Here is a 24,668-nt window from a genome sequence, read left to right as displayed (position 1 = left end):
CACATGAATTTGTCTGAGCTCTTAAGCAGGGAACACCTGACTCCTAAAATAGTGCACAGTTTGGTTATGTATGCTCCCCACAATGTAAACTCCCCTGACAGCCTGCTGCCCATGTTTTATGGCCTCTCATGCCTTCACAATAACACTTAACATCTGCACCACAAGATTTGTAACATCAGTTTGTTCAAATAAAATATCCACCAAGCATTTAATCCTTGTTTTAATGGCTGATGTTTATTTTAGTTTGGGATTTCGTATACTCGTGGAGGGTTTCTCTGCCTGTAGTCCATAAATCACAAAGGGCAGGAGTGAGACTTCTCTCTGTGCTGATTTGTTTCTGAAGTGAGGCTCTAGAGGTTTTCATTTTATTTTTGATGCTTCCCTACAGCTGACTCACCCCAGGTATGAGTTGCAGATGTGTTTAATGAGGTTTTTTACTGTTTCCGATCTTCTGCTTCTCTTCAAATATCTCTGATACAGAATGTGTTTATCTCTTTTTGTTCTGTTTGTGATTGTTCATCCATGAAATTAGTAGTTTTGTGTTTTCTCCATGTTCTTGATTATGCTGGAAAATTGTTTGCATGTGTGGGAGGCAGGAAGATGCAAACAGAGACCGCTCAGAAAGTAGCTTTCTGTGAATGCAGAAAGGACAAGACTAAGAGAAGTCACCTTACAGAGAATTTGCAAACTTGAAAAAAGAAAACAAAAAGAGGGGGCTTGCATTTGAATAGTTTGCGTTGATTTGCCATACCTCTTAAGTAATGTCTTACTAATGACTACCTGAGCTCTTGGTAGGCTCCTTTGAGTCCATTGCACACTGCCTGTTTAAGTTCTCAGTGAGCTTGCAGTTGGAGACTGTTACGGAGGGAATGAGGGTAGGAGTCCAGATTCTCGAAGTTAGGTCACTTTGGCTGTGTTTCTACCTGAGCCTGTGGGGTGGTAGTTTTCCACACACAAATTTTAATCCCTGCCACCCAGTGGAAAGCAGCCAATCCACAATTTTAGGTAAAATTCATGAAGGGATGGAGTCCAGAGGATTTGTGTGAGCTGAGACTCCCCAGCAATTTGCCAGAGGTCCCTTTGCTGGTGCTCTACAGAAATCACACTTTTTGGAGTTTTGTACAGCTGCTCTCTCCAAAGAGGAGCTGAGCAGAATGTGCAAAGCCTTGCCAGTTCCCTCATCTATCTCTGGAGGTGGGTCCACACCAGGCAATTGCATGGCAAATGACCGCGGCATGACCTCCTCTCTGCAGAACGTAAGTTGCCATCTACCATGGTGGCTTCCTTACTGACAAAGTAGCTTCTTTTCTTTTCAAAGATAAGTTTTTGAAGTGGAAACCGTGAAGGCTCTAAACTTGTTTTCTTCAATTAAAGCATTTTTCATAGCATATTCAAGGCCAGGTCCATGACTAAAAGAAAAAAAAAAACAAGCGTGGGGGCTATTTCACAGGAGTTAGGTGAAGTCACCTCTGTTTCATATCTGGCAAATCAAAGGTGTGCTCACCTTTTCTTTTTTTCTAGTGTAGTTCCTACATTTTATTTTTTTTGCCTTTCTTGAGCGCTTAGAAATATACAGATTCCCTGTTCTGAGGCAGCTTTGTCTGCAGTCCTTGAGAAAAGAAGCCTTGAAACTTGATAATCTTAATCTTTGATTCTAGCTCCCATTATTTATGAGCACCCCAGGACTTTTTTTTTTCTTCTTGTCGAGAGGCTCCTGCCTGTCTTGTCTGACCCAGGGGGAATATTTCCAAACCCTTTTTCAAAAGATTGAAATCAAATTTCATAGTTGTTGTCTGAGTTTAAAATATATACCAAGTGTTGACAGCTGATGCCTTGGGCACAAAAGCACATACAGAGCAATGCTGGAATGACTGCTAGACAACTGAGAGCAGGGATGGAATAGTTGCATTGACAAGACAGAAAATAGGATAAAAAGAAGACACAGTCCTTTTCATCTGGGCTTTGGGGCACCTACAACTGGTAGAGTTGATCATGTTGAATACAAGGAAGTCTGGGAAACCGTGGATCTCGATGCTACAGCGTTTTCCAGGTTGGGAAGTTCAAGCAGAATTATGTAAGGGAGCTGGTGAATAGGCTGTGGGAAAACAGGATCACTGAGCATTGATCATTGTCCCTTATAGAATGCTGCTTACTAAGAGAAGGTCTCAAAATACGTCTACAGAAAACTGAAAAGGTACTAACTGCTTTGGGAAACAAGCAGCATGTGTAATGAGATGAGGTATCTGTCTGATCACCCAGAATGCTCTATCCTGGGTCACTTTTGCGTTGGCTGTTACCTTTATGGTGTGTCAGGACCTTTTATGTGTTCTGCTCCCTTCTTCACTGGAAGAAATTGGCACTAACGCCAGTGTCAACGTCTTATCCATAGTACATTGCAGGCTGAGCAGTAAGCAGATATAATTTCTGTGAGTCTGGGCAGTTTGTATTTTTCTGCAATATGCATTTGTTTTAATGACTTCATTTGCTTTTCTTTCATTTTACAATTGAAAACACGAATACATTTCTTGTGACTGAAATGGAGTAGATTTAATTTTAGATCTGAACTTGATTTCTCCTTTGTTCATGTCTCAGCTGCTTTCCACATCTGCCTTAGAGTTGTGAAACACATTTCACCTTTCAGTTTAAAAAAAGGACATTAATACTAATGTATTAATCTCTCATTTTGGTGGAGGGGAAGTTTAACTTAACATAAAAATTAAAGCACATCAGTTAGCAGTAGACGACTAGTGCTTTATTTTGCAGTCCTTAGGGTGGGTCATACTTGCAGGTTCTTCTAACTTAAGACCAGTAAGGATCAGCTAGTCTAGGGGTTCCCTGCTTTTGGTACACGTACCACAATAAAGAGGTACGTGAGCTCTCTGCACGTAGGTGGCCGGTGACTGCAGCTGCTGGTGCTGGTGCTCATGCCAATAGCAATAAATGAGCAAAGAAAGCTTGAAAAGGTCTTATCTAGCCTGACCTTCTGCACTTCTGGGCTTTATCCAGAGACTTCTGCAGTTGGCCAATAACACATGTTCCAAAACAATCTGACTTAATTAAAAAAAAATCAAGTGATTAAAACTCTGTCATGCTCTGTGTTCTGTTAAATTGCTATGGTAATGCTGGTAGCAAGTTTAAAATGAAGCTGATTGAAATACTGACTCCAGGAATATTTTACAACTTCCTTGGCTAAGAGCAGCCTGCAAGCTCTGCAGCGTGTTGCATCCCACAACGCTCTCTCCTATCCTGAAGTTTTCTTCAGCAGACTTTTCCTTACTTAGAGCTTGCAGTGGAATTACATTGTTGTGGAACGTTACTTCTTTCATAAGCAGGACTTCCAGTCTTTGAAATTTTTGCAAGTGTGTGAGTTCTTGGTTTGAATTACAGCCAATCCTTTTCTGTTTTGAATTTCTTCTCTTTTCCCATCCTCTTTCATATTTTCATGAAATCTAGTGATTTCACGTAAATCTACACACAAAAAAAATAGGTGTACCTGCAATGGGAAGTGTAAGTTGCTTATTTTAATTTGCACGTATCTTTTTAATTAAACGTCATTGAAATCTGAATTTACTTAAGCATGCTTTCTGAAAAGAAATTAAGTTTTTTAATGTGGCTTGCAAGCTATAGGATTCCCTAATAAATATTTTTTTCTTTTAGAAAAGAAGAGGCAAAAGAAGATGAAATCAACCAGCGACTGGAGAGAGAGGAGAAACGCCATTCGACTTACCAATGAGTACACAGTAGAAACTTTGGTGGTGGCAGATGCTGATATGGTGCAATACCATGGCGCAGAGGCTGCCCAAAGATTCATCCTCACGGTTATGAATATGGTGAGTATGCACTTCAGTGTCAAAAAAGAAGCAGGAGTAAACAGATATTTATCTAGAGTAGGTTAAAGCTGGCTTCCTTGGCAACTGTACCGGGTGACTGTTTTGACTTTGAGGTATGGGGAAGGATTTTATTTTTCTCATGTTACGTACTGCTTTTCCATCATCTGTGTGATTCCCTGTATTTGTGTAATGACATTACAGTGTGAAAACTACTTTGAAACTGACCTTGCAATTTTTCATTTGGGAAGTATTCCATAATTGTTCATGAGTGGTATTTTCTGCCATATTTTTGTACTCCGGTAGTTAACCTGGAGGAAGAGAAGTTCCCAGAATGGGTAAATGGTTGCATCTGATATGTTTCTTGTGTTGTTCTTCTTTAGAAAATAATAATAATGAAGATGATATTCCCAGTGTGTATTTGTCGTAGGAGGCAGTCAAACTGTTATTGAAGACAAGAGATTTGTGCTGATTTACAGCAGACAAACTAGCTTGACTTGAAGTCTGTTAGAAACAGGATCTAGCTCTGATTTTTACACAATGAAAATGGCTGCCTCCCTTGCTGTAGAAGACATGTCAACCTCAATACTAACCTAACAGCTGATAGGAATTTCAGCTGATGCCATTCTCTTTACCCTAGACTACTGAGACATTGTGTTGCTGCTTGTGCCTCTGAATACTCAACGAAATTAGGCCTTAGACTAATTCTAGAAATTCTGCAGGGAATGTGCCAGGAGTGGTGAGATCCTTTCAAAGTTTTGAGCTCGTATGAAGTGTGGGTGTTAATTCGTGAGGGTCCTAGTACTGTCTAGTCTGTCTACTATCAGCTGAGGGTGAATACTACTGTCCTAGTAGTATTCACCCTCAGCTGATAAGGAAGCACAATCTCTCACAGTGGATGCTTGCTCACTCACTTGTTGGCAATGGTAATAAAAAGATAATGGCTAAATTGGATGTGGATGCTGAAAACTTTGCTTAGAGACAGCAGGGGTCCTACCAGAGGCACTTGCTCAAGGAAATCTTGAAGGAAGCTTGTATGCCTGTGCCCATGCTATTGTAAAATCCAGGAACAGTTCATTCTCCTGACTACAGCTCTTTTGTTGTTCGTGAGCAGCAAATTGGCTTGGGAAAAAAAATAACAGCTCTTAACAGTAATTGACTGATCACACTTCCATGTGAAGAGATGAATGACAGATGTTCGGTGCCCAGCCCAGCCATGGGACAGCAGGGCTTTTTAAGAGGTCTTGTATTCCTTCACCAAGCACTGGTGTGAGGGAGCCCTCCTGTAGTGAAATACTTTGCTGATTAAGCAAGTATTTTAACTAGTCTTTTCCTTTAACGAACTGCTTCTCTCTGTCCCTTCCTCTACCTTTTATTTTGCCAGATTGCATGCTGTGACAGTAGTCGCTTAATAGGGCATCACTGTGTTCCTCCATTTATTTGGATTGGTTTGTAGGAAATATCTTTTTTCAGCAGATCCATTCTTGTGACCGTGCTTTCAGGCTCTACTGGCTTTCCTGTGTTTAAGGATGTATTTGCTAGGGGCACAAGAGCCTTATTCTTCTCAAAGTCGTGGTCTCCCCAACCCTCAAATTCACATACTAGCTTTTCAGTTTTTCGGGACAGTTCAGCTCTGAACAAATCAGCTTCTTAAGTCACTTTTTAATTGAACCTAATGCGCATTTGGATGTAATGTGTGTGTCAGGTCTAAGTTTCTTCCAAGTGTCAGGTGTTGGGACCTCCTGAGGGGTGATGGGTACATTTTGTTTGCACTGGGAACCCAGAGGTTCTCCTAAAATTGGCTCTGCAATATTTTGTCATTGTGTTAATAAACCACTGCCATTGTGCCTGCCAGTTCTGCTGGGACTCAGACCATTATGCTGTGAGGGCTGTTAAATCTTAAGTCTAATCATGTCTTGATGGTCCTAGTTGCAAAAGAGCCATTCTTTCAGTGTAAGTGTTAATGTATCTCTATCTTTGGGTATCTTTGTCTGCCTCTAAAAATCATTACATTTGAGTACACTGAAAGATTTGGCCGTGAGTACTGTTGTCTGTCCAGGCTGAGAAGTCCTGTAGTACATTTTGCCAACATCAGCTTGCTCTTGCTAGTTTGCATGTGACAATGTGCTGATGGGTTGGAACCTCTAAGCCTGTTTTCTAAACAAATGCTGAAGCTTATTTTCTAATGGATTTGGCTGCTCGACTTAGGAGCTAGGTTCTGATGCTTCAGTGTGAGCTCAGCCCTTTACTAGACACTAGAGAGAGCGCATGGATGAGGAGTCTTGGCCGGGGATACATGTATTTGATATCTCCTAAGGTGCAAAATCCAGCTGAAATGCTTCCCACTGTTAAGTCATTGCTCCTGAGGGCTCACTCATGTGGTTTTTCTGATATCTGGTAGGATTTGAATTTGTTTCAGCTTTTCAGCCTTCAAAGAAGCCCCCACAGAGTCCTTCACCTCTGTCTGCCTGCCTGCTTTCCCGCACTTGTAGAAGCACAGTGCCTTTCAGGGCTCTTCCTTCCTGAGGAAAGTGGTTGAGAGAGGACAGCAAGCTCAGAAGATACTGAAGAATAATAATTGGCAAATGCATACATCACGTCATTGCATAAATCTTTTTTTATGATGCTGTAAAACAAGGTAAAATTCAAGGAAATCAAAGGGAATTTTAGCATTCCGTTTACCGTAATGAAAGCAGATCTTCACGCTATCAAAAGAGGCTGAAGAATAATTTAGAAAACAGATTTGAGGAAGAGAAATGCAGTTTAGGTAAGCCTTAGCTGATCTCTCCTTTGCACCACACTCTTTTGGTGGTGCTTGAACTAGACATGGCAAATATTTGTGTGTTAGTTCCTTGTTTGTAGAACTGTGGTGCAAGGAAGGGGACAGCTGTGATTCCTTGGGAACATCTCCTTGCCACCTTTCTTTGATACAGTATCAGTTGTGCTTTATGTCACCATGCAGCAGAGGCCTCCTTGCTGCTGGGGACCTCTGCTTGCTGCCTGCCTCCGTACGATTTCTGTCAGCCTTCTGTGATACTTTAGCTGGGGGACAGGATTTGCCCCATGATATTAGGCAATGCTTATTCAGCTACACTGCAGGATGGCGGGCTGCCTCTAAAAGAAACCAGAATGTTAATTTTGGCTTGAAGGCTTGCATTTAAGCAAATAGAACATTACTGGTCAGGGGTATATTAACTCCTCTCCATAAGCCATTACATTTACTGTCAAACCACAAAACAAGCATTAAGCGGTCTTATTAATGCATTTTATATTTATAGACATTTTAAGCAAAGTGATCTGCCTTCAAGTATTTAATATCTATTTATGTTACAAGAATTTCTGAGAGGGAAAATTACAAAAAATCACAGAATGCTGTTTTATTGCTCCTTTGGTAAATGAAAATCTGGGGGGTAGGGAGATGGTGGGAAGAAACTCATAAGGAAAAAGAAGCCAAACCCTTCTGCAACCCAGAAATACCAGGTAGAGCTTCGTAGAAGAAACAATGATGTGTTTTTTAATGATACTGTGTGGTTCTGGCCATCCCCCCTGAACAGAGCATAGATTGACATTAAGGTTACTTGTCACTTCTGAATGTCATTGTAGAGATGCAAGCCCTTCCATTTAATAAACTAATATTTGAAGCTGTATGACAGCTTTTCCCAGATCACAAAAGAATTTCCCTCTGAGGTCCTCTGTCGTGTATGAGTGGGAACAAGCATGGCTCCAGGGCTTTACTTTTTTTTTTTTTAACTGTCACCTCTAAAATGAAATCTTTCCTTGTTACTGGCATTGTGTCTGATTCAGAACAATTCTCTCCATTGGAGATTCATGACAGATTTGATTATTTAAAAAAAAAAAAAGCCATTTAAGAAGTTGTCAAATGCCACCTTATACATCTGTATCCTTTACAAGGCAATGAGTTTGCGGGTACGCAGGATGCACAGGCATGAACATGGAGAGATGTCAGCACAATGAATGGAAAACCAACTGCTTAAGTGTATGCCTTGATATTTCTTCTAAGTTATACTCCCTTGGTATTTATCTTTTGATGTGGTGCTAGCATTTTAGTATTCTCTTTGCATCCTTTGGCATTAGCGCATCTTCCATTTCCTGCCTTCATTCACGTCCTTTTTCAGTAACCACCAGCATTGAGAAGTGCTTCTAAAGCCTGAAACAAAGTGTGTTTATGAATTAAAAAGAAAAAAAAAAACTAATTTTCCTCTCCCATTCTGTTAGTCTGTAATTTCTTACTACATTTCATCCATGTGGAGGCTACTTGGATGGATATTCTTTCTTATGGAGTTCTATGTTGCTCCTGCAAGATACGCTTCATGTGAACTGAACTTCAGGCTTCTCTGCTTGCAATTAGGAGATCTCAGTGCATTATATCTCTCCTGTTTCTGTGAATCTGCTCACAGAACCTGTATTTTTGGGCTAAGTTCAGGAGCAGGTTCTGAAGGATTAAACATATGCTGTTTTCTTGCAGCTTTATGTTTTTGTTTTCTTTTCATCTGAGAGAAATGGCCAGTAAGACTAAAAGGAGATTCTCTGTCCTCTTTGACAGGTGTACTGACCTCTACTGTGGCTGATCTTCACAAATTGAGCCTTTGGCATAGTAATTTAATAGTTGCTTTATTTGGGTTTGGGATTCTTAGAAAAAAGTGCATTTTTGGAGCTTTGGAATAACTGAACGTGCCTTTTTCTGAGAGAGCAGAGCACACTCAGATGCAGGGATAAGTTACTGTAGTATGTGTTAGTTTTCCTGCAGCTGTTCCTAAGCTGTGTGATTAGTGTGAAAGCCCTCTGCAGAAGCAAGCAGTAACTTGAAGTTAGTGATCTTTTGGATGCAATTAAGAGGGAAAATTTTTATGTTATTCTTGAGGAATAATACTGCTTTACTCTCTGAAGCCTTCTTTAACACTCCACAGCTCATTTTTCATCTTGGATTTTCCCTGTGAGAGATTTTTCTATGTTGAAGAAGCAGATAAAATCCTTTTTATCATGCATTTATTGATAGATTTAAATCTCCATGCTCTTGGGGGCTGGCACATAAAGGAGCTGCTGCTAATAATCAACTCCCTTGCCTTGATCTAGAATATTCATGGTTGGAATGGGGATGTAAGGGAATAAGATATAAATATTTGATCACTTTCTGCAGATTTTTCTTCCTTCCAGCAGTCCCAAGAAAAAAGTTAAGTCAACTATATCTTAGAAAGAACATGAATGTGCTCTTTTTTTAATAATGTTTAATAGGGAAATTTGAAAACTTGGCTTCAGGTGGGTGTTAGAAATGCTATAGCACTTTTGAAAACAAGTGAAAGACAACCTCAGTAACCTGACTCATGCTCCTGCTGTCCAAATATCTTCCAGCAGCCGACATGATGGGAATGCTGAAGCTTGAATGCAAGGCTTGGGGGGAGGGAGGGGGGGATGTTGAGGAAAAGGAAGAGGGATGAGGAGGGGGGGAAAAAAAAAAGGCAATTCACCCTCAGGGTTGCTGTGCTGAACATCTGAAACACATGCGTCTCCCTCCTACCATCCACCTGCAGAGGAAGCTCTTGAGAATTTAAAAAAAAAAATTAAACTGATGTAGTTTAGTTCCTCTCTTAGCCCAGTTCCTCGTGTCTGGGTTGCACTTTGTGCGTGCTGGGGCAGGTCTGAACTGCTGATGCCGAAACTGCATTTATTCTGTCCTGTCGCTGTCAAAACTATGAGGAGAAAGCAGGGCAGGAGGAATGCAAATGGAGGAGGAGGAGAAAGGTGATTTGGGCTTCATTCTTTTCTGTTTTCTCTATGGCATTCTGTGCAGTAGGGCTATCTCAGGGAAATATGTATGAAGGGAGATGTCAGATGAGCTTTACTCTTTTTTTCTGCTGGAACTCCTCTTCCATTGTTCTGTCTATTTTCTAAAACTCTACCATACCTGTTTACAAAGTACTTTCTCTGTGCTCTTGATGAGTCCTCATAGAATGGAAGTTAAGCTAACGGTTTATATTCAGCAGGGTAACCAGCACTCGTGACTGCATTTCAGCTGCATTGACAATTTTTCATCACATCTCTTCAGTCCAGTGAGCAAGAACTTCCCTTTCTCTTCCAGCCAAACTGCTCTCTGGTGCTGTGGTGGTAACCTAGATCAGCCATTTTTGGATTTTGTTCTATGGCAGAGTGTAGTTAACTATTAGTGGGTTTTATGCAGCTGACTTCTGTTCCCAGCCGCCTCATTTAATTAAAAGGTTCTAAAACACCCCAAATACTCTTCCCATGGCCACAAGGGTGTGATGATGCATTTGCAGGCTTGAGGAAGGGTGGCCCCTGGTATTGCGAGTAGGAAGGGAGGTGTCTGTGAGTCAGTCTCTCTATAAATTCATGCTGTCCACGCAGCAATAAATCTTGAGAACATCTGCACTGGGAAATCCCATTCCTCCTCCCCTGGTACCGATTATCTCAGCCATCACACATAGTACCGTTAGCTAACGTGCTGATGATAGCCACTTGGTTGCGTTGTCTGAACAGACTTTAATATGTTGAATGATTTTCTTGTAGGCTAGGGGAGAAGGACAGAAAGTGGTCATTGCTATAATGGGGTCTGATTTCAAGCAGGAAAGACCTATGGATTTGAATTCTTCTTATTTTAAATGGACACTTGGGCTCCATGATAATGCTCACAACCTACCTTGAACAGTCTGATTTAATGTTGTCAAAGTGTTGCCAAAACATGGATAACTCACCTGTACTGAACTCAGTCTCATACTTCTTTGTCAAGTCATTTAAGGACTGGTCACTTTCTCACTGAGGTTCCTTCTAGACTTAAACACAATGCTTTGAAACAGTTTGGGTTTTCACTTCATAGGCTAATGTGTTGGGGAATAAACCCTTCTTGCCAATACACCCAGACTTATTCTGCAGTGATAATGAGCCATCTGTCATTATCAAAGTTATTAAGACCAGCACCGTGGTATTAGGCAATTTGTAGTATATTTATCTGTACACGCATTAAAGTACTGATTACAAGTATTTGGGAACCGGTCTTACTGCACTGAAGCAAACTTCTGTCTCTCCATTTTAATCCAGTCAAAGCCCATGGACTGTAAAGTCTCGTTCAGCCTCTGAGGCATTTGGAGTAGGGGAAGAAAGGAATTAGCTGCCAGATCTCTGATAAGAGAAGCTCTGTCTCTTCCCTAAGTGGCATTATGTTTAAATGCTTTGGTTGTACTGAGGTAGAACAGCCGCTTGTACCAGAATCTCTTAATAGAGGGAAAGGTTATTGTTCCTACTGTACAACAAATGTATATGAAGCCCCATGTATATGGGTCTTCATTGAGATCCATATAAGAAAATCAACTTGAATAAACATGCAAACAAAAGGCTCTTTTGCATATCCAGTGACTTTTTGGTTTAGTATCCAACTTCTGCTGCTGCCAGTAGTGTCCAATGCTTCTCAAATCACTGTTAAATGTGAATACAAATAGAATTAAATTAACCTTTGGATGGAGACAGCACAAGGGAAAAGAAAAGGATGAGGGACTGACAACTTCCAAAATGACAAGATAAATTTTCCAGCAACTGGCTTACACTATGCAGGTTGTCAGTGAAAACTACCTTTTGAATTCAGCAGGGTTTGGATCTATCTTTGCAGGGTCTAGAGGCAGGCAGCTTGTCTGTTTTGATGGAAAGTCCTTCATCCATTAGGTTTAACGATAAGAACTTACCTGCTGTACTGCTATTTTATGACTAGAAACTTTAAAGTTTCGAGCAAGCAGTGAGCTAGACAAATCAAAAGCATCCATCACAGGATCATGGCAAATATTCATTAGCCTCTCCAGTGGTGTGTGAGACTGACTTGATCAGTGCTGTGCCACATCGACCCACTCAGCTGAACGTCCAGCTCTGTTTGCAGATAGGTCAACTGTCAGAGCTCTTGTCTGCAAGCATCAAGTATATGCCCATCACCCAACCCTCTCCTCAAGTCAGTAGTGAGAGGCCTTAGTTACTCTACCAAGATACCCCCTGAGGTAAGTAAATAGTACCAGCACTTGTGTGCATTGTATACCAACCTCAGGGCAGATAAACACTCATTGTGCTCATGCTGAAGGTCAATGGGTCAAATACTGAGTAGCGTCTGTCTTGAAATTATAGGAAACATTTAAGAGTATGATTAAATCGCACTCCAAACACTAAAGTGCTTAAGAACTCCCTTACGCTGAGCACATTTCTGAGTATTTGCACAAATAGGAAAAATACCGAGTGTTGAAAACATAATATCCAAGATATATTCATGTCTTGAGTGTCTCGTAGGAAGTTAGCTGAGTCTTTGTGGCATTTCTAGGCAAATGAGACATGGGTAGGAAATACAACTTACCTGGGACCAAGTCCTGCAGTCTCTGCTCAGTCTCTCTTCTGTGGTCTTCATTTGATCAATCGTTTGAGAAGGAAATGCAGTGTTCATCCAAAAGTTATCATGGGATATTTTAAACCTTTTTAAAATGAACCTCTCATTCATTTTTTTTTTTTTTTGATACAGTCTAATCAGTGCATTTGCTCACAAAGAAATGGTGAAATCAAATTCTGGCATCAATTAATATCTTATGTTCTAATCAATAAAAGTGGCTTGGAGTATCTGAGCTGGAATGCGAAATCTGGAGAAAGTAGTAAGGTAGTTTCCGGTGCTATTTTTGTATTTCCTGAGGCTTGTGTCATTATGTGCTGCCTTATTACTATTCTCTTATATAAGATATGAAAATAACAGAGGGAAATTGCTTTTCCATTCTATTTCCTGAAGTCTAAAACACACCATAATTTCATCTTGTATTCAGATATCTCTGATATTTAAATGCTGAAGATCCATGTTAGTTGGATGCTTTGTAATGTATATCTATGTTCCCGAGACTTTGGTTTATGTTTAGAGTTCCTTTGAAATATTTCTCTTCTTCCCTTGATTACTTAGCAATCCTGTTCTCTCTCATTTAGTCCAATTAAAAGTATCTTCCTTCTTTCAACTAGATTATGGGTTCTTTCTCTTTGATTTTGTTTGTTTTCTAATATTTCTGTCCCTGAATGCTGAGTCTCACTCAGATTAGTCTGTTACAAATTGTCAGTTGATGAAGCCAAACGCTGTATAGTAGGAACAAATGTACTGTACTTTTTAGAGTCGTAAGACAGGAGCTCTTAAAATTCTTCATTTTTTATTGTAGCAGCACAGTCCATTTGTTTTCAGTTTGGGTCAGTTTTGTGAAGGAGAAATATCTAATTTGAGTCACACTTAGTTCCTCTGACTGCTACTACATCTTGACATTGTTACTGATGTACTGTAGATGTTTTCTTTGCACTTTAACAGGTGTACAACATGTTTCAACATCAAAGCCTTGGAATTAAAGTCAGCATTCGAGTGACAAAGCTAGTCCTACTTCGCAGTCGACCTGTGAGTTCTAATTCATTTTTACCCTTTGCTATAACTGTACTACTATAGTCTTACAGGCAGAGCAGGATCTCTGTCCTGTGTGGGTGAGAAGTATGGGATGTTTGGCTATAGGATCACAAAATGAAACCAGTGTGTGCCATGCTACACCAGATAGTGTTACAGATGGGAAGTACAAGGGGCCACAGAAGTGAGCAGAACTGCAGTCCTTTTATGTAGCCTTTCTGGTAAATCTTTGCTTAGAGTTGCGAACCGGTCTCAGGAGATAACTGTTAGAAAAATTATATGGCTCTGGTATCAGAAATACAAATTGCAGATTTAGGAGACTTTTGAAGCTTGTGACTGCTGCCAGCTGATGGAATTTCTTCTGTGTATCAAATGGTAAAGGTCAATGTGGATTACAGAGCTCCTACTTCACCCACTCAGATGAAGCTGGTTTCATACTTTTCATTTCCTAATGTCTGTATATTTGATCCTCAGTTGTTTTTTTTTTATTGGAGGTATAACATTTTTTGTAAACACTGTGGTGAATATTTGTTCTTTTGTATCCCTTTCTATACAAAAGGCCAAGTTGTCTATTGGGCATCATGGAGAGAGGTCTCTGGAGAGCTTTTGTCACTGGCAAAATGAAGAATATGGTGGAGCAAAATACCTTGGTAACAACCAGGTTCCTGGTGCGAGGGATGACACCCCTCCTGTGGATGCTGCAGTTTTTGTAACCAGGTATAATGAGGTCAGGTTTATCAGTTTCCTTAAGCAATACTGGCCCATAGTTAGTGCTGGGATCATCTGGTCCAGCAGTAATCCAAGAAAAAGATCCATTGATGATGATGATGTGTTTGCTACCTACGTGCTGTTTGGAGGGCTCAGATGCCTCAGGTGAAGTGTTTTGTTTGTGTGTACTTAACACTGCTGTGCAAAAGCATTATTGCAGTCATCATGATAGTGTGTCATAGTCAGGAAACAGTTAAGACATGTCTGTAGAACAGGTGACACCTTTTTCTCAGTCCAGGTGATGTAAGTGGAAGAGATGTGTGAGGTTTTGGAGGACACAAGGTTTTCATCCTAGAAGAAAGAAGCTGCCAAGTTGAGAACATGGGTAAGAACAAGCACCTTGAGTTTAATTAGATATGCATATCTAATATCTATCTGCGAGGAGACGTAGTTGGTACCTCTGGAGCATAGAGTGTGTTGGTAGGAGGGAGATGGTGAGGGAGCTATCTCCTAAAGAAAGAGAGAAATGAATATCAGAAGCTAAATTAATTTTCTCTTTGCCTTAGGAGATAACCACTTTAACATCCCTCCTCTGTCAAACCTCAAGTCAGTCATTCTTAATTTGTCTGTATGTTTAAAACCTGCACCACTTATTTCAGATGTGAAACAGTCTGTGTATGAATGTTACAGAAAATTTCCTTGCACCTGCAGCACTGCTTACTGATGAATCAAACACATTAGATTATAGCCCAGATAAAATAACACAATAACAAAAAGGATATCTTCCATATTAACTTGTCTTTTTTTCCTGTAATTTCCCTACCTGAACTCAACCTCAGAATAAAATTAAAGTCCCACATTCCTTACAGTCATTGTAAATTATGAGCAGCAAATATCTGGTCTTGTGGATTGATTGCATACTTGAAACTTTGTATTAAGAATGCATTATTACAGAAATGATCACTGAATAATTAAAGCAAGCACAAAAATATAGCGTAAGATGGCTGCTCTATGTGCTTGAAAGACTACTACTTCCTACCTCCCTCTTCCCTAGTTTGAGGCAGGAAATGTTTGTACTGCAGTTAGATATTACTCACCTCTGTTACCTTTTTTCCCTGCCAACAGTGTAACTAGAAATGCATGCTTTTGCATAAGCCGCTGTTCTGACTGCAATTGTCTCTTGTGTTAACAGTCACGTTGCAAACTATCCATGGGATTTTGGTGAGCATTCAGTAAATGAGCTGGCGAGCAGGGCACAAGGCCAGCCAAGTTCTGAAAAGTGCACCTTCACAGACATCTGCAGTCTCCTCAAATCCTTTTCTCTCTACTGTACTCACTGTAGTCCAACCCAAGCACCTAAGCAGCTACTTAACATTTTAGGCAGGGTGAATAGTTCCTTTGAAGTCAATGGGCTGAACATCCTGGTTATAGTTAAGCATGTGCTTTATTGGATCAGGGCCTAAATAAATAACTAACATTTTTGTTAAACTCATCTGGGCATCCAGTTGTCCTGCATGACAAATGAGGCATACAGAATCTCTTCTGATGTGCTTTAAGCACTGGGTGGAGGGAATGAGCAGAGCATTTCATCTGTGCATTCTGTCTGCAGCTTACAAAATTGAATGCATAATGTCATGTTTAATGAGTTGAACTCAGGCATTTGAAGAATTATAGAGACGTTCACTGGGTTCAGTAAATACGCAGCATTTGTGATTGGAATAGCTGAAGAAGTACAGGTTCAGCTGAGTTAGAAACTAGATTCAGATTTTGTGAGAAAGTTCAGGCCAAGGAGCACACTGTTCTGTGTAAGAGCATCATTTTCCTGTTTGATAGGTCACCAGCATTTACTTGTATCCTTCCTTCTTGCTGCGTCTTGTTATCCTAACCTGTCCTGCTGCAAAGAGGATGCTGTGTTCTTTGAAGATTTCTGGCCAAGCAGGCTGATTCTTTTGTCAGGGAAATAAGGTTTTCTGCTCTTGGCTTTGAAAATGTGTGTCCATCTGTCCCTTGACCCTCTCCAGACCGTACAACTGGACCAGCAGTAAAGGATATGGGAGCAAAAATATGTCCAGCACAAGCAATAGAACTAGAAAAAGCAGAAGCTGAATTTTCAGCAGCTGCAGCTTCTTCAGGAGTAGGAACAGATTGTTTGGGGTCAGCCTCTGGAACCAGAGGACTTTCTTCAGTCTCACTGTGTCCATTTGAAACACCAAGGCACGCTTGGCTTTTGAAACTTCACCTGAAACTGGTTTTCCCCATATACTCATTTGTATGTAAAAGTAGATGACCTCCTAACCCTTCTGTGGGATTTTGGTAGTATCCACCTAATTAAATTGCAGGTCAGAGGAATACTGTGTCCGCAAAATAAGATGAATCACTGCCCAGTTCGGTAAGTAATTAAGACAGTGGTAAAAAATCTCAGAAGGTTTGAGTGTAGCGCAGTGGTCTCTAGAATCATCACGCTTTTATCGTTCAGATTCTCATTTTGAACTTACAGAAATTCAAATCTCTGGCATTTTCAGGTAATACACTTCATATTTTAATGGGCAGCTGACCAGAATAGTTTCTTTCTGCAGAATCTGTATCTTAGTGATCCTAGAAGCATGTTTCATTTAAAACACATTCTCTATGTTGATCTTCTGTTCTTTACATTCCTCAGAAAATCTTCTGAGGATATTCTATCGCTCTCCTGACTTCCTGGCCGTTTGGGTCAGTCATTAGAATACAGGTGATAAGGGAGCAGAGAATCAATCAGCACTGATAAGAACATAATTCAGAACTTTCACTAAGCAAAGACTTTTTTTTCCCTGATGGAGTTATTCCATTTGCAGCCTGCTTGTTGCCTCTGCATTTCTTCAGCTCTTCAGTTTCTCATTAAGTGGGCAAGTGAAGCAGTTCCGTATGCATTTAGGAAGCTGGGCACATAGTGCTGCTAAATATAAATTTAGGGTAAATCATCTTTTTTGGCAGGTTTTTTGCCTGTACCCATTTCCTCTGTCCTTTAAGTTTGTGAGCCAGTAGGGTTAAACTGATCAAAAGATATTATTTGAAGGATGCTGATAACTGACTACTAAACAGAATCCTTCTTATTCATGCTGCACAGTACAGTTCAACTACTGTCCTCTTTTCATACAGGAAGGACTTGAATTGCAGAATTTAGCTTAGCACAGTTAGGTATTTTTTTCCAGTTCATGTGAGCCAGATGGAAGGGTGACTTTAGGAGGAGTTCTGAGCTGCTTTTTTGGCTCTTTTTATTGAATAAAACAACCCACTTATTGTCATTTTTTTCAAAAGAATTGTTTAATCTTGCTAATGAAAACATACTCCATGATAAAAGTGATAATGACTAAGAATTTCAAAGATCCCTAAAAAGTCAGAACACATGTGCTTCTTGATTCAGCCAGTGGCTAAAAGTGGAGAGGAAATTTACTAAACTGCTATAGCGTGAGATTTCAATCCATTATCCAAGACTTAGTGTGATAAGGTCAGATCTGGCCTTGGATTTGAACTGAAGCTCCTGGAGTGAGTTTTATTTCAGTATAACTCTCTAAACCATCCTGCTAACATCCTGTGATGTATCCACAGGTGAGACAGATGTTTCTTAATGCCTGTATGGTTTTCAGTCCCCCTTATGATTTTCCAGGAAAGAACTTCAGGAATTTCAATGTGTAGGTTTTATTTAGGCAGCATCTTGTCTTTGGAAAAAGATTGAGACCCACTGAGCTCATTTGAATGTGCTTTTCTGTTTGGCCAGAGTTTTAGGGTAAAACTTGCATAGTAAGTCCAGGTGATCTAAAGCCTAGTGTGTTATTGCAAGGTCTTTTAATAGAAAGAAGTATGGTGTCTCTTGGACTTCTATTTATGACACTTTATAGGACGGGCTGGGAAATTTCATACTTGTAAGCCCACACGCAGTGAACTGGGTAGCTGTGTTCAGTTCTTCTTGCTGACCTATTTCAAGTCCTACTCTAACCAGACAGCATCACAGCACTCTTTACAAGCAAGGATTGTTCCACCTCTGTAGGAGAGTGTGTAGGTTGTGCTGGATTATTTATAAACCCCTTGTTTTATGGCATGGTGGTAATTTCTCCGTGAAGCTGCCCGAAAGTGCCAGGCACCTTTCAGTGTAGATCATGGATTTCAAGGAGCAAAATTTGCTGTGCTTTGTTTGCAGAGCCAGCCAGCCCCTGAGGAGAGAAGCTTTTCTAGCAATGGCCTTTTGCCATTTACTAATAGTTCAGCTATCTGTTGTCACAAGAAAAGCATCTGTTTGATTTACCAGTTTATATAACATAATAAGACCTTAAATAAACCTCCGTCAAGTTGGCCCTGGGAACTCAAACGGGTGTGCTTTTGCCAGCTCTGTCAGGAGACTGTCATTAGTCTTCTTTAGAAAGGCTGGAATGCCAAGGTGTCGAGACACAATAAGGCTGCAGTGAAAAATGAAAGCTGGGGCTGGTGTGTGGTCGTAGCTTCCAATTTTGTTTTGTTCCTTTCAGATTTTTTAACGCTTTGGTAGTTGTTACATTTTTTTTTTTTCGGAATTGAAGCATTTTGAGATTTCAATATCTTCTTGGCAAGGGGTAGTAATAGTTATTGTTTCCATTCTTCCAAGATTAGTCATTTCTAAAGAGTTTGGTGTGAAGGGTTTGCGTTCGTTAACCGCAATCCTGAGCCTTAAATACCTTTTCCTATAAAGCCTAATTTAATGTTCTTTTTATTTGTGAAAGAAATACTTTTAATCTTTCTCCATTCTTCTTTCTGCCACACTCTCAAAGTCAAAATCCTTTCGGGGACTTGGGCATTTTAGATGACATGTTCCAACTGTGCTAATGTGATTCTGTCTCTAGCCTCACTTTAGGGTGAGGAAAGCCACGACAGAGATTATGGTTTTTTGGCTTCCCTTGGGCTAAAGAACTTCAGAAATGCATATGATGCTTTTCTGTTCCTCTTCATAGCAGATGGTGCTGCAAAGCAGGTCTGATGATAGTTCCTAAATGTTTAGGCCTAATTGCTTATTGAAATATATTCAAACTATTAATTTAGTTATAAAATACTTCTCTTCCCACACTTGTTACACTCTCATGAGGAATCTCATTTACAAAATCTTCTCACTTGAAATGGTATTACTTAGACAGTGAGCTTCAAGGGTTTTTTTCCTGCTTCTGTTTAACATAGATCCATGGATCTCTGGCAGGATATGTGTATGCCAGTGGCATATGTAGTATCTTTTCCTGCTTTAGTGAGATTCAGGGACACTGGATGAGGTGTGGAGGGATAACAGAGACCAGATGAAGTCTTTTAAACCTCTGTGTTGGATTCCAATCATAACATGGCAAACTTGGCAGTAATATGTTTAGCTGAAGCCAGTTCACCTGGCTGTTACCTGGCAAATCCTGAGATTTTTTTTTTCTTTGTGCCAGCATCTGTCATTCTCTCTTTAGTCCTGCTTCTCTTTTGTCCCTCTCTACTTCAGTGGAAGAAGAACTGAGAATTTCTGGGTATAGATTATCAGCTCTGTGTCTCCAGGCAGTGACCCTGCATATCCTTTCCTCCCACTTTTGATAATACAGTTATCTTCTCAAAATAAGAGATTCATTATTAATCCAGCTGCTGAAGTCTGATGTACTAGAGTGAGACAGTCTCGTATATGATATTGCAGTACTTTTTGCATGCAAAATCTTAAGTATTAAATTGGACAGTGAGACATGGTGCTGACTCACATAAATGCTTGTAATCATGCAGCAGGAATCAGTGTTGCTGTCTGTGTTGTCACTGTGTAGACTGTACAGTAGTTAGATAAAAAAAAAATCCCTCTACACCCGTGATATGTGAGTCATGCATCACTGCTTTTTCCTAGTGTGGAGTCTGGAGGCACAGGATACGTTTGACTTCTGTTCTGTTTTGCTTTCTAGGACAGATTTCTGCGTACACAAAGACGAGCCTTGTGACACTGTGGGTAAGTCAAAGAAGTAGGGGAGAGTATTTTGATAGCCAGCTCTATGCTGAGAGGAGCTTTTGGGGCAATCTTTCATTCTTTGATTTTAATGTAATGCTGCTTTTGCTGTTCTGAATACCTCTGTGATGTCAACACAGATTACTATGGGATATGAACTATAAATAATCCTTTAAATACTAACCCTTCTAAGCACTGGAGGTCTCTGAGCTTAGGAAGTAATCTTAAGTAACTTTACGTTTTTGGAGCAATTAGATAATTGGAGATTAAGAAATTGTTAGTGTGTCTGTATAATGTTCTTCTAGTGCTCCCTCATCTCATCTATCAAACAAGAATTTGCTAACTAATGAATGTATTTGCAGCTGTAAGAACCTGTGTAACACTCACAGATCAAACTGGCACACAGACATAGGGAAGAATACCTCATTGTAGGAAAGCCAAGTCAAATCTTCTTTTCCGCCTCCTACTTCCTAACTGCCTTTAATCTTACCCTAGCCTTGGATTCACAGAGTCCTTACATCCTACACAATCCATCTATTTATTTATTCTACTTAGGTAGCAGTAATCTTCACTGTATCTGTTCATCTGGTGTGTTGTTTCTGTTTTGTTTTTTTTTTTTTTAAATCTTGACAGTAGCAGCAGTGTGTGGAGGCATAACTCAACATCCTCTCTGTGATGATTATATGACTTTTTTTTCTGACTTGCCTGAGTCGAACTGCCCGTACCCCTACGTACTGTGTGAACTTGGAGTGGATGCTGACTTTCAGCTGGTCTTAAGCTTCAGGGTTTACAGAGACACTTGGAGACTCGGGGTTGTTATACTAACAGCAGTGAGTGGTGAGGAACATGGGGTATCCTTAGCAGGAGTTCTGGGGCAGCCTATAGAAATCTCATTTCAGAATGCGGATCCTTCCCTCTTTGTGTTATGGAGTCTGATCAGGTGGAAGGAAATAAAGAGCTGAAAAAATGCATACATTTTCTTTTTAAACATGAGCAAGGCTTGGCTTATATGTTTACATTTTCCAGTGGGGATCCCTCATAGTGCAGTTGTTCTTTGTCCAATTGAAAACACACTCCTACTACTACTGAGGAAGATTTTGTGTGCCTGCATCTGGAGATGCCTGTGGTAAGATACAATATAGAAATGAAAAAGAAAAGCTGATGGAAATCATGTGCTGACCAAGGTCAGGGCTTTTTCCATTTTTAAAGACAGTGATGCTGAAGATCTCTATTTGGGGAATGATGTAGACAGCATGACTAAGGAAATATTTTTATGACTTTTCTTCTGTTCTTAAAATACCCAAATACTTTCTTGTGCTGAAGACTACGGCTCCAGTGGAAAAAGTGTGAGATAAGAGTGATAAAGATTAAACTCATTAGATGCTATTTTCAGCATAGTTTTTTTGTAGACTTTGAGAAGGTGGATGTTCCAGTGAGGTTGGTCTCTTTGCTCTCTTCAGTCCTACTTTTCTTTACTTCTGGCACTAGCATCTTCACTTAGGCATTTCCTATGCCCTGCTGTTTCTGTTGTTTGAGCCCAGAGACAGTGTCCAGATCAAGACTTTCATCATATGATACCTACTTAATTTTTTTAATACTGTTAAATTAAGTAAAAATTTTGCTGACATCCATTTTCAAGCATTATAGCCTGTGCAAGTTGGTGAGCTACTGCAGCTGTCTCAGATCAGCTACTAACTTATGCAACACAGAGATTAGGGCCTATTTTGAGAAGTTTCTTCAAAACTCTAAGACTAGGAACTAATCTGGTAGGGCTGCAGTCTGAATGAAGTCCGCTCAAATTAAACCGTATGTTGATATTTCATCTGTCCCTGCCTTGAGAAATAGCACTTATGCTTAGAGCCTGAAAGAAGATAACAATTCTTCTGGTCATCAGCTTGCTAAGGAGTAATGCAGTGGTGCAATATGAATTTGGAGAATGCTGGATTTTGGGGGATTCACATCCATAAAAGAATTCATATTTCATGTTTGTGCATTCTTACATGGGTGCTAAAGCCTTGAGATAGTGTCAGATAATTAAGGACCGTGGTCTAAGGCCCTGAATCAATCATATTTGTCATTTGCATAGAGATCATTGTCTCTGCTTTCATTAAAGCCATGTAATAAGTTCATTTCCATCTCTCTGTCAAAGACATTAGTGGTTATAATTATATGGTTTTTCTCTACTGGTGAAAGTTAGCCGATATGTAATTTTTTCATATTGCAGATGCTAGACCAGAAGGGAATTCAGCTTTGTGTTGTTTACGTGTATCACAGCAGAGGAAAAATAAATCAAGGAATATGCTTTTGTGGCATACCAACCTTTTGAGAAGGTATTTAGTGTTGGTAATGCTAAATTTTAATTGTGTGAAAGGTTTTCCAGTTTTCTTCCTTGATCTGAACAGGGAGAAAGTAGTTGTCATCACAAAAAATAGGTCTTAATAGCCACCACCATTCTGTGTTCTGTGTAAATGGATTAAATGAGTAACCAAGTGGTGTGAAATTTTCTTGAGTTTATTACTACTGCAGCAACCAAAGTAGGCTGATGCCCACTGGTGAACAGTACTAGCTTTTGAAGAATTATGCTGATACTTCAGCCATCTCTGTTGTTGCTAGGTTCTTATTCCTCACTCCAGCACCCATAGACAATCGCTTCTAAATCAGCAAATGTACCCCCAAGAGCAAGAAGCTATTCCAAAGAGCGACATTGCATTTGGTCTTCAAGATGATGCTGAGATTACAGCAGAGTTCTGAAGAAGCTTGCTTTGATTTCTTACCTTGCACTTCCCTTTTGTATGTGAAGAACTCTCTCACCAGATGCGTGTGGTTTTTTACCCTCTTATGGATGAAGCTGGCCATTGCAATGTGGTACACTGTCATCCTTTAAAGGAAAAAGCATCTTCGTGGTGAGCAGGCCGTCTCCTAAACTAGGAAACTGAGGCTGCTGCTCTATATAAGGCACAGAATCTGGACTCTAGAATTCTGATTTTTATTTCCAGCTCTGGCATTGAAACTCTGTGTGACATTTGGCAAGTTACTTATGTTTGGAATACTTCTGTCTACCTCTATGAAATGGGGTTTTTTTCTGCAAAGCTACGAGAGATTGTTTGGCTTAAGCAGTTCATATATAAAGCCCTGTGATGTGTATCTGAAATGTACAATGCAGATCTGAGTCAGCAATCTCATGTTGCTTCGTCATGTTTAAGAGCATATACAGATTCCATTAGATTATGTGCCCTAAAATTAGTGTATAAAAAGCATTTGTAAGTATTTTTATTTTTTTTTAGTGAGAATGCCTTGATTGTTTTTCTTTATGTTGTGAGAAATATGCAAGCAAAGTTCTTGGTGGAAGTATTGAGGCTCAGCTGCTGTTTGAAAGTGGGATTATGAAATTTAAATGGTTTAGAAGAGGTGTTCATTTGTGCTCAGAAAGATCCATATAGAAAAACCTGTCTGGAATCTTTGCTTGCTATGCAGACGCAGAGAGAAAACAGCAGCAGGAGGTTTGTATTTGTATTCTGGCAGGGGCCTCTCTCTGAAACCGGTTGCTCTGGGGACTTGGTTCAAATTTTCTTGGCCCAGCTGCCAAGGTAGTGTGGAAGGTTACATAATGGCTGAAACAAGCTCAACAATTGTGAAAATATGTAGGTATGTCTTTGTGGGGTGATACCCCACTGACTGTGTCAAGAACCAGAACCACATTTGTTTAAGAAATAGTTTTTTAACGCTTATTGCCCCACTTGGTTGTGTGAGTAAGCCCTAAGAATGAATGAATTCAAAAAGGAGGGGGAGAGAAGGAATACAGTACGCCTGCATGCAACACATTTGCCGCAGTTGTGTTTCAGCAGTCTCAGTTGCTAGTGCCTCTGGTAGGCCCTGCAATCTGAGTGCAGAAGGTTTGCTTTGTGCGACATAGCCTTGACACACGCCGCTCAAAAAGTTTGCAGTCTGCTGCTGCTTCAGGCTCATCTCTCGTGATGTGACTCTAACCAGGTCTGCCGTTTCCTGCAGAAAAATCTTTGTTCCAATTGAGCTGCCTCTAAGCCAGCCAAATTGAGAATTTAATGTCTAGCTATTAATATCAGGCTGCAGCTTGGAGCATTGCACGTTGTAAGGATCCAACCTTTCTGTGACATAAGCAGATTGAGAATGCCCCTTTCGTTCAATATTTCCACTGCTAGTGCCAAATAAGCAGCTTTATGGTTAGTTAGGAATGATCCTGCATATTTCAAGGCAAAGCTTGGACTTGATTCCTCAGTGTACATGTTACCCCAGATCCAAGCTGAAGCTTCGCTGTATTCAGCTAACAGTAAAAGTAGGGGCAGTATGGAATTGGGAAATGGAAAATGAGAAAGTGTCTTAAATATCCTTAAATTGCCCTGGTTAAAAATGTCTTTACCTCTTCTGCAGTCGCATATGCTTTCTGTGGCTTGATGTTGGGGGAAAAAAAAGCAGAATACAGTGTATATACTGCAGATGGGCAGGTTTAATTGAAGAAATAGCTGCCTGGAGAAAACTGAGCATCGGAGCAGAAGTGATTGAGAAACAGTTTTCCAAGCTGTTTCCACAAGTGAATCAGTGTTTTGTGAAAAGCAATCCCATCTCCTGACTGGCTTTAATTAAAGGGCTCAAAGATACCTCACTAAGAGGGTCCTGGGGGTTATAAATCCTTGCAGTTTGTGTTATTTATTTACTTATTTGCATCTTCCAAACACAAACTGATGTGTGTGGTTTTGGTTTTGCCACTGTTGCTGCTTGG

General features: G+C 40.1%; 1 protein-coding gene across 7 annotated transcripts in view; it reads left to right on the top strand.

Moving 5' to 3' along the window:
* Window positions 1-24,668, top strand: part of ADAMTS17 (ADAM metallopeptidase with thrombospondin type 1 motif 17) — a 178,505-nt gene that overhangs the window by 29,705 nt on the left and 124,132 nt on the right. For all 7 annotated transcript variants that reach the window (XM_021406968.1, XM_021406969.1, XM_021406967.1 and 4 more), the window contains 4 exons: window positions 3,658-3,830; window positions 13,162-13,245; window positions 13,808-13,965; window positions 19,872-19,915. In XM_021406968.1, coding sequence (XP_021262643.1) covers window positions 3,658-3,830; window positions 13,162-13,245; window positions 13,808-13,965; window positions 19,872-19,915 — 459 coding nt within the window. The remainder of the gene's footprint in view (window positions 1-3,657; window positions 3,831-13,161; window positions 13,246-13,807; window positions 13,966-19,871; window positions 19,916-24,668) is intronic.

Source organism: Numida meleagris, chromosome 9 (genome assembly GCF_002078875.1).
Source record: "Numida meleagris isolate 19003 breed g44 Domestic line chromosome 9, NumMel1.0, whole genome shotgun sequence".
Taxonomy (NCBI): domain Eukaryota; kingdom Metazoa; phylum Chordata; class Aves; order Galliformes; family Numididae; genus Numida; species Numida meleagris.
The sequence above is the reverse complement of the archived record's forward strand: the minus strand, read 5'-3'. Positions and strand labels throughout refer to the sequence as shown.